General features: G+C 41.0%; 1 protein-coding gene across 7 annotated transcripts in view; it reads right to left on the bottom strand.

Annotated features, from left to right (window-relative positions):
• The window catches only part of TCF12 (transcription factor 12), a 161,442-nt gene extending 150,699 nt beyond the window's left edge, over positions 1-10,743 (bottom strand). For 6 of the 7 annotated variants that reach the window (XM_059858280.1, XM_059858279.1, XM_059858277.1 and 3 more), the window contains exons 1-3: positions 10,603-10,743; positions 9,467-9,567; positions 8,617-8,689 (exon numbers count right to left, since the gene is read on the bottom strand). In XM_059858280.1, coding sequence (XP_059714263.1) covers positions 8,617-8,689; positions 9,467-9,541 — 148 coding nt within the window. In that variant the 5' untranslated portion in view covers positions 9,542-9,567; positions 10,603-10,743. Of the gene's footprint in view, positions 1-8,616; positions 8,690-9,466; positions 9,568-9,925; positions 9,945-10,602 lie in introns of those variants that run through there. The other variant, XM_059858274.1, reaches the window with a different exon arrangement.
• Positions 10,744-10,972: the final 229 nt, after the last annotated feature.

Consider the following 10,972-nt stretch of genomic DNA (forward strand, 5'->3'; position numbering starts at 1 on the left):
AAGGATTATGACTCATGAAGTTGCTGCATAAAGAACTGGAACGGGATAGGTGTCGCACTGAAATGGTCGAAACAGCACAATATGAAAAATGTTTGTCCTACAAGCAAAGCTGTCTGATTTAATCATTTCATAGGGTAGCCACAATTGCTCTTGGGACAACAACCAAGACAATAGTACCATGCATTCAAGTAAACAAAAAAATAAAAATATACACAGTGAATTCCATTCTCCTACAGAAGACTAAAAATACTTCTGTATTTTTTGTTTATACTGAATTAAGGGCAAAAATACATTTTAAACTCAATTTCATTTAACACACAGAACATGCACATTTATGGTCTGATATTTATCTGCATTTTACCTGCAAAATGTACACAACTAGAATTAGCCAAATTTGGATTTTGATTAACTAGGTACGTTTTTCTAACAATTAGCTCAGCATACTCATCTTTATATTTAAAAAGGAGGAAAAGAATACACCATCTAAAATATAACTTCCACAAAATACGGCTCAGAGCACACTTCAACATAAAACTCCAGCCCAGCCTAACATAAGTTTTATTGTGTTACCACTGCTTCAGCAACAGCAAAGATCTCCTCCAGAGACGAGCTAAACACAAAATGTGTCCTACAGTTTTGTTCATCGAGAGCAAAGTAGAAGTGGTTCAACTTCTTACTAGCAGTCCACACAACTAACAACCTGATCAAGATACGGAGACACCGCTGGCTCTGTAACTACAACTGGCACAGAGAGAAACCCAACAAAATCTACTACCAAAGCAAAGCAAACTTCAATAGTGTATCAAATACCTCACATGCTTAGAAAAAACAATATAGACAACCTCTGCAGAAGATCAGGAGCAAGAAATCCACTGTAATAAACAAAAGTTACTTCTGAAAAAAAAAAAAAGTGAATTGTCAGCTCTACGTAAAATAAAAAAATAAACCTACTTATATTCCACTTAGCAAGCAATTGCTACTGTAATAAAAATGTACACTTTTGGACCATCTTAAAAGATGCACTTCTATAGCCCTAATACAAAAATGCACAACTTGTCTCTCCAAGAAAACTTTCCTTAGTTTTATGCTAAGTTTTTGCTACCATTCACAGAGAGCATTCGTCAGGGCTGCAAAGCAAACACTTTTAGTCAGGCCCTTTCCACCCCCCCATTCCAAATACTACTTTAATACACCAGCAAAAATTATTCTCATGTGGTCAAGCAAGATTTTTCTGCATAACACTGGTAAGAACATGAAGTTTATGCATTTTAAAGCAATTTCAGCCCTTTACTTAAAGAAAATAAGAAATCGCATCTCTAGTATAAAAGATTCTAACAAAGTCCTGAAGATTGATTGGGTACTTTTTAGCCTGATTATCCTCTGAAAACAGTGAGATATTATAAATATAACAAAAGCTACTCTTTCTGATCATTCTTGGTATTCAGTTAACATCTTCACCAAAGAAGTGCGTCCTTTATGTTTTTGAATGTTGTGTTTACAAACACAGTTTTGTTTTACAGATGAAAAAACAAGGCATTCATTCAAGACATTAAAAAAAATTATCATTATCTCATCTTAGAGTCATAATAGAAAAAAATAAGAAACAAACAACTTTGCCCCTACAACCACTAGTAAACAATGCATTGTAGTATTTAAAAAGTCCATCAAGTACCACAAAGTACCTCCAAATCATCAGGTTGAGGTATACAATAGAACTGGGGACTGCTAAATTTTCAAATTAATTCAATATAAAAAACAGCAAACAAAACCCACAAAATGCAGGACTGGCCATTACAATATAATGCAGAATAAAAACACCTCAGATATTAAAAATAAAATTTCTATCCTTAGGATGATAATTTTTCCTGCCTTTTCCTATAATGTTTAATAGCCAAAAGTGATAAAGGTGAATACACTATTTAGAATTAATTATGCATATTCAATAACAATCTCCAAATAATTCACATGCAAAAGAAAATACTGCTTTTGCTTATTTCTTTATTTCAAATCTAGTGACTTCCTCACAGCAGACTGTACAAAACCAATCAAGTTTTGCTATATATTTCTGAAGAAGTGCTAACACATTGAATTAGACAATACCTGCAAAAAAAGGTTTTCAGAGATAATACTTTATTTCATGAGGTCATTTATTGAAACTGAATTTTCAGGTACGAAAATTAGTATTTATTTTGAAGTAAATTTAAGATAGAAGACTTATTATATCCCATAGATCACATCTGGCTCCATGGGTCCTTTAATAAATTTTATGTGGTTCTGAAAATGCTCAATGCTATTTCCCTGAAAACAAGAGAGTAACAAACAGAACTGCATCTCCATGGTCAAGAGACGTCGACTCAAGAAGCCTAGCAAACGATTTCAGTTTATGTGCAGCTTTGATTTTAAAAACAGTCTCCACAAACTTCAGGTTTACTAAGTGGTATGGTATTATATTACTGCCTTAAACAACTTTCTCTTCATAAATACACACAATGTTCAGCCCTGAAAAAATTACACTATACCTTTAGCAATTTCAGGAAAATATAGTTTCCAAGTTAATGGTAGAGTATAGGGTAGATTAACAGGAACTCATATAATGGTATCTGCAGGCTCAGCTATGGATAAAGTAGAATTACCTGAGACAAACAGCTGTCACAGCAACTTGGCAGCAAAAGAACTAAGGGGTTAAATCCTCTTTGTGTGACAGCTGGAAAGAAGTGAGGGGAAGGGGAACTTTGGCAAGCATGTATGAATGATAAGCTTTTAACATAAAACTCCTTTGCTAAAGATGATCAAAACAAGACCATAAACAAATAAACTCAAAAAAAGCTAAAACTCAGCAAAAGCTGCAGACACTAAAGTTTTGCAGGGGGAGATTACAAGCTCAGTTGACATTAAAGGACATACAAATACATAAGAATCCCATTCATACTGCTCTTTCTCCTCCTTACTCAAACCCTTAGTTCTTACATCTCCATTTCTATCAAATCTGCTGTCTGGATTAACACAAAATTTCATATCCTATTCCTTCCACATAACATTAAGACCACTGTCCAAATCATCTGAATACTCTTCATCACTTACAGTAGAGCAGAAAAATTTGGCCGACACAGTTACTGGCTGAGGGGAGGCTGATGCTGGAAGGTACCCCAACCTTAGAAGATCCACATCAGGAAAGGACAGGCACTACTGCAATCCCAGATCTTCTGAAGCCATCCAGAAAAACCATTGCAAAGATCTTCCTTGCATCCCAAACCAGTAACATTTATATGGGGATTGGAGGTCGCATGCTGTGCCTCTAACACAGTGACCACACTGCTGCTCTCATCTAAGGAAAAAGTTGCTGGAAATACAGGATGAACTTTTTGAAAGAATGCTTTCTACATGCCAACACAGCAAAACTCAGTTTCCCTAACTAATGGTGTCAAATGTATCTCTAACCAGAAGACAGACCAGAACTACTAAAAATTCTCAGGTCTTCTGTTTGGAAAGCAGCATAGAATTTCTGACCAAGTGTCATGAGGTTAATACCATCATCTTTAAAATCAAAGTCAACAGTAATGAACAATGGACTACCACCTATTTCTCTGCTCACTAAGCTAGATTCAGAATACCGAGCTGTTTTAGTAACTCTCCCTTTTTCCTCAATCCCCAAAACCTCAATATACATATGACCACAAACACCTTGCAATACACTGCTTTAAAGCTGGGTTGTCAGTTCTCTCTACTTATCCAACCTTTTTTCCCCTTCTCTTTCTTAAACAGGAGTATGGAAGCTGTATCTCACAGGAATATACACTATACTTCTCAAGACTTTTCATGGCATGCCTGGTAATTTATCTTTCCAAAGGCAAGGAATGGAAGGAGGAAATGAGACAGCAGCACTGCGACAGGAGCTGCCAACAGGCAAGCTGCAAAGTCATGAATTTACCGGCTCTGCATCACCCTCAGGTTTCTAAATGCAACAGGTGAGGGATCCAGACTGAAATCTTGATCTCACTTGCATTTGGCCCACTTGAAGAGAAATAAATGGGTCCCCCCTACAAAAAAATGGAAGGTAAAGAAGCCATGGACACCCTTCTGCTTTCAAGCACAAGGCTTCTTCAACTCTCCTAACGCTCTTCAGAAGAGGGCAGAATTTAGCACCCCTCAGACCAAAGATGATATACCAGGCTACCAGATCTGCTGGTTTACCTTTAATGCAGCTAGAGGACAAATCAGATATTAAAAAGTTTAAAAAAAAATAAAAAAGCTATTCTGCTGCATTAACTAATGCTTAACAGGCCACTCCAGATTTCCAGCATTTAAGACACAATAAGAGTGCCTTTTCTCTTCAGCAATTGCATAGATTAATGAACAGGGTATCTAAACCATCGCTCATCCAGGTAACTCTCCCAAATTCTTTTTTTTAATTGAGTTTTTTTCTTTGTTTCTTTTACAAGAAACTGCTGATGGAAAATTGAAAAGGAAATAGGGGTTCACAGGACTGATAAAGTCAGGTTTTGTTAATTTTGGAAACACTGGTTGCTAACTTAAGAGATCTGCTCAAGAATTGCCATTGTGTCCATTCTCAAGACACATGGCCCTAATTTAGGGACACTCAGGTTAATGGCAGGCTATCAACTTAAATGGTCTTTGCATCAAGTCACTAATTAGCAGCCTATCCCAATCCAGTGCACCCCTTACAAACTCAGTACATTGGTAGACACAAGTGGAAAGGGCAGCCAGTCTCTTGAAGTTGTACAAAAGGGAGCTAACTAATACAAACAGATATCTAAACAGATACCTTCAGAAGTTTTTTTATGTATTAGGAATGTCTGGGTACACACAAGATTTGTGCCCAAAGCTGTCCACTCCCAAATTTGCATACTTAGTTTCCATGAACTTCAGAAGACTCTAACAGGCAAGAGAGGTGTCATATTTTGACAACTTATCTCCTAAACTGTACCTCTTAGTTCAACTCCTATCCCTCTTTTCTGCTACACATCCACAATATCTTACTTCATCTCTTTGACTGATACCTCACTGATGCATGTGCACAGCCACATGCAAAAATAATAAATAATGCTATTAGTACACTGAAAAAGGTACTAAATTGAAAATGGTATGCCACAGAAAAATACTGCCTCAGAGTTCCTCTTCTTTGCAGAAGACAAAAAAAACAAAAACCACAAAAGGGAGTTATTTTAGGGTACCAAACCTGAGATTAAAAAAATCAGTTACAGAAAAAACTGAGATTGTGACCAAATCTACTAAAAGCCATAAGAAAACTGCACTACAATTACCTAGGTGGGCACAGGCATATTGTGACTGGTTGTTAATGGAATTACCGTAATAAATAAAGGGTGTTGGGCAAAATCAGTAACCATCCAAGTTGGTATTGGTATACATGTTATAGCTTAGACAAAGGCAAAACAAGTAAAATGTCACTATAAATCACAAACACTATCTTTAGCCATAGTAGGAACAGAAGATTTAGATTTTACATAAAATCTGAAGAAAAAAAAGAAACACCAGATTAACAAGTCCAATGGAACAAATCTCTGACCTTTGCCACCTTCTACTTATGTTTCTAAGACAGAAATGGCTTCATCTTCAGAAGTTGGTTTTGGAGGAGAAAAGAATGACAAGTTCTGTTTCAAACAAGGAGTATTGTGGCATAACTCACTGGCTTACCTATCAGGTTACTTTTCCAATATGTTTATTTTCACCAGCAGTCTGACCAAGTTATTTGACTTTATCAGCAGCTTACACGACTTACTGTCATAATATACTACAATATATCAGATTAGTTCACTTATTTTATCTGCTGCAGCTTTCATTCATAACTGATTCACCTGTAGAAAGCAAACCTGCCCCAGCTATCTTTTAATCAAAACACAATGTTCATCTGTTAATCCAAGACAGCAATTTCTTACAAGTTATAGATCAGTTGTATTCGCTGTCTTATTCATGCAACCCAACTACACATCTCTAAAATATAATCAACACAAGTCTTGCAGAATTATAGCAAATCAAGCTTGTTACATCAGGATTAATAACATGCACCCCAGTATTTCCAACACTTCACAAAATCCCACCTGAAAAACAAACAAAATGTATCCATTCTTTAACAGCAACTAATTTGTCCTTTTAAACTAGGGACCAGTGGGTGGTGAGGAAAAAGCATCAAGGAAGGATTCCTTCCTTCTAAATCAGATTTCCAAGAAATATAGAGTCTTAAGAGCCATGTAGACATACAACTGATCTTCACCTACTTAATGGGGGCCATTAAGCTGAATCTCAAATCACTGACAGGCTGGAGGGGGAGGGGAAGTGTTAGTAGATGTTTATTTTAAGTTTAAATGAGAAAGAGGGGGCTCTAAAATAAAAAACAATGAACACAGTCTTACTTCAGCTAAGAAAAAGAAAGCACTTTCCTCTAGCATGCTTGTAAAAATATCACAAAAATAAAACTGAGCTTAATGGGAAAGATATTAAAGCAAGCTTCACTTCTCTAATTGCCATCAAAACCACTGAAAGTATCTGTAAGAGGCAGCAACACCCAAAGAAAAAAAGAAGTACTGTTTAGGAATCTGTGCATAGTGTGATTTTCAGTCCTAGATAGCTCAAAGGAATAAATACCTCCTCTATCCATGTTTCTCTGTAAAAAGTGATCTCTGGTCAGTTAAAAAAAAAAAAAAAGCTTTTAAGTATTGTTTGTTCTAGAAGTTACAAAACACTTGAAATTATAGCAAGACCACAATTAAATCAAAGTACTTAGAAATTAAGTGCCTGTAGCTCATGACTGATCTTGGCATAGTTTTTCTACAATACTTGACACTGTCTCAGAACACAACTAATAAAGAAGTTTGTTACCTCTCACTCCTGCAGAGTAATCACCTTAGGTCAAGGCTTAGATCATAACATTATCAGAATTAGGGCATATAATCCACTACCCAGTAAATTTCTACAGCTAGAAATTTTTTAAATGAAAATCCACAAATATATACTACTATCATTCCCAGGGGAACTCAGCTGAGGTCGCAGCTTGTTTGACAATTGCAGTGTTGTACTGAGGATTGGTATTTATAGGAGGATAAACCATACTGGTAAAGAAATTCAAGGATTCACATTGTTTCTCTTCAAGAAATAACTATTCAGGCATTCCCTCTTTTTCTAAGAGAATCCAAGGGAAGAAAGGGAAGCATTACCTACAAACAGGACATGCCACATTACTTAGCAGTGGTCTAAGACCTTATGTAAAAATGAAAATTATTCAACAGACAATCATTCTACTCATTCAGGAAAAGCAAGGACAAAGTGGGATGAGATGTTCAGGCTGTGCTCTCCACAATTAAGTTTAAGGTGCCTGAATGTCTTTTAAAACAAGCTTCAGGGAAACAACTCTTAAATATTAGTATTTTTAAAAATTTAAATATTAACTACATTGTAAGACAGATTTGCTGTCTTACAATTGCCATTAACTTACACCTGATGTACATTCAAAGAGGAAGAGAAAGCGAGACATTTATTTCAGGAGAAAACCTAACAGACTCCTCCAAGTATGTAACAATTACATTTGCTACATAGTTTCATTCAATTAAATGTGAGAGACAGTCTCTGGAAAATCTGAAAAATTACTCAATGGATAAGTTTTAAGATGCTTTTAAAAACAAAAATCCTTGAGTGTTACTAAAATGCAGTGTCATTTGGACTCCCAAAGAAACAGCCCTGACAACCTAAGAGGCTAACAGGGGATGTCACTGCAAAACTTCAAGCCACTACTTCACTTCTCTACTGGCATACTAAACATTTATTTTCATTAACTAAAGCACAAACATCACTTTGTTGTATCCATAGGATCAAAAATATCATTTCACTGTATTCAAACAAGATGAACCTACATAAAAAGTTTTATCAAAAATTTACTTTGGTTTCTCTTTTGTAGTAAGTATTCCCTTCAGAGAATGACACAAAGCACCTGTTTTAAAATTGCACTTATTCCCTATTACAGTCTTAGAGCAACTAGGTGGACCCTGTGATAATGTGATAATACAGTGAAGCCACAAAACACATGCAACATGTAAATACACAGTTACTTGCTTTCCAGATGCATGGATAAAGTTTCAACACAAGAAAATTCTAGTTGCCAAATCTTTGAGAGCTACATAGTACTAGAAAATTGTATTAAACTCACATCTTCCTTAAGCACTGCATTTAAATATAGTATGTCCTTGAGTCAGGAGTATTTAACTATTTGGTATTTTACAGGTGTTTTCTCCCTTCATACAGGGGGGCTAGGAAATTCTTCAATTGAACATCTAGGTATGATTTTCTTAAACAAAACAACACAGTCATTCACTTTTAATACAACAAATATACAACTTCAATGTCAGTATGGCCAGAGACACTCAACACTTCACTGTACTGTAGCTAATAGTCTAAGACAGAGAGGAAAACCATGGTTAAAGTTAGCAAAATGCCCTATAAAGATCAAAACAGCACATCTCTAACTGATCTGAAAATCTTATGAGAATATACACAAATGAAAGATTCCAATACTCTGAGAACATGGAGACAACACTGAAACATTAAGACCCAGTGAGATGAACATTATGTGTCTCGGATCCATCCTACCTGATCCACTGAATTGGCTGCTTCCTAGTGTAGTTGGTCTGGTTTTTCCACTATTTACAGGTGGAGAAAACATCTGCAAAAGAAGAAAAAAAAAAAAAGACATGTTTTAATTGGCTTTGAAAATCTGTGCTGTATTATTAATGGAAACAGAAAAAAAGGTTAATAGAAACCGATTTTTTTTTCTATTTCTGCTTGAAAACAATGCAAGATGCATGTTTAGACACACACAAAACCAATAAGCTGAAGTACTCCTTAACAGGACCAAAACCTCATTTCTACATGAACACAAACAAAACTAAAAGGACACCTACTACTACTGTTACTATTTCAAATAGTTACACAACTTACACTTTTCTACTCAAATTATATTTCTTACTGATCTGCAAGTATAAAGTCACTGCACAAAGACAGCATTTAAGATGCAGTAGTTTTCTATTATATTTAAAAATCAGGAGCCTTTTTGGTATGGTAGAAGTAACACACCAAAAATACCTACAATTTTCTTAGCCAAGACCATCACTTACTCCTTTTTTTGTGGGAAATAATTTCTCTTTTGTTTAAATAAGAAAAAAAAAATCACCCAAAAGTCAAGGTACCAGTGCCACACGCCAGCTTAACCAATGTTAATTATTAGATTATGCCACCACTGGGTCAGCCTGATTTTAACCAGTTAAACCAATTGACCCAGCTGGTATTACAGTATTAAATCTGGAAGTCTAGACATTACATCAAAGTTCAGGTGTCCAACTTGGCTGAGGCAGACCCAGCCAAGCCCTGCACGCTGCTGCCCCTGCTCCTCAGTTCGCACGACCACGGAGAAGTCACGACAAGACCTCAGAGAATATCCTACCGCACTGAAGTCCAGCAAGTCGCTCAATTCCTTGTCAGTTCCTATAGCGGCCATCCTCTGCTGCTGGGAATTCATCTTCCTCCGCTCCTCCGATCACCTTTCTAGGGCACAGGGAGAGAGGAACAGGCAGCACTTCACGGCGTGAACCCGGCCCCGGCGAAGAGGGGCCTCCGGTACCTGCGCCCCTGGGGCGGGGTGGAGACTCCCTGGGGAACCTCGCTTGGCCGGGCGGGCTGAGGGAATCGGCAGCAGCAGCTTCCCGAACTAACCAACTCTCTTCAAGTTTCCTCAGGCTCCCTCCTCTCCCTCATTCCACTTCTCCCCCAACCTCGAGCAAGGCACGGTCACGCCGCAGAAGGACGGCCGCCAAGAATTAAGTCCCCCCCAGGCAAGAGAAAGCAAATAAACAGCCGCGGCCCGGCGAGGTCCGGAGAATTAGCGAGAGATTAAGTGACTCACTGTCCCCGCAACAATGGGGCTGACGAGCGGGGCCGGACGAGCCTCAGCAGAGCCATCTCTGCCCCGGCATTATCGCCCGCCGCCGGTGCCGGCTCCCCCTCCCCCTTTCTCCCGACCCACCCACCGGGGGCCGCGGCCGCCGCTCCGCGCTCGGGACCGCGGCGGGCCGGGAGCCGCCCCCGCGCGCCGCACGCGCACACGCGGGACCGGGCGCGCGCGCCACCAGCGGGCGAGCGGGTGGGGGGGGCTGGAATGCGCGTGCGGCGGCGGCGGGGACGGGAGGGGCCCGCGCCTTCCCTTGTGCCGGCGGGCGCCGCGGGGGAGCCGCCGCGGCCCCGCGCCCCGGCAAGTTTCGGAGCCGCCCGCTCCTTTATGAGCACGGGTAGACGCCGAGCGCCGCCCGCGGGGACTCGCTCCTGCCCGCGGTCCGCGGCCCGGAGACCCCGCACGCCCGCCCCGCCACCCGCACGGCCGGCCCCGGCTGCCGCCCCTCGGATTCCCCAGAGGAGCCTCCGCCTCCCCCGCGGTCTCCCCGCCGCCGCCCCGGGCAGCCCCACTCCCGCCCGTGCGCCCGCGGCCCCGTCCCCTCGCCGCCGCCTCTGCCCCTGCGAGCGCCCGGCCGCCGCTTCCCTTCCCCCGCCGCTCTCTGCCAACTTCTCGCGGCCGCCCGCACTTACCCGTTGCCCCTGTACGCTCCGGTGACCAGGGCCGGGCCGGCGGCGGCGCGCGGGCCGCGGGCTGGGTGGGAGGCGACGAGCCGAGCGCTCCCCCCCCGCTGGAAGGAACTTGTGGGTTCCCTCAGGCGGACATTTTTTTGCTTACAGAGCCTCAGCACCACGTTCACTGCTCCGGCTCCGTATCCCTCCGCGCCGAGCGCCGCCGCCTTAACCCTTGTCGCGCCGCGCCGCTCCCGGCCGAGGCGGGCGGGGATTCACGGACACCCCCGGGAGCCGCCCCAGCACCCGCCTCGCCCCCGGTCGCAGCGCCGGGATCCCCTAGCAGAACGGGAGAAGCGGGTCCCCTCGGGCCGCTCAGAGAAACACGCAC

The sequence above is a fragment of the Haemorhous mexicanus genome, chromosome 13 (genome assembly GCF_027477595.1).
Source record: "Haemorhous mexicanus isolate bHaeMex1 chromosome 13, bHaeMex1.pri, whole genome shotgun sequence".
Taxonomy (NCBI): Eukaryota; Metazoa; Chordata; class Aves; order Passeriformes; family Fringillidae; genus Haemorhous; species Haemorhous mexicanus.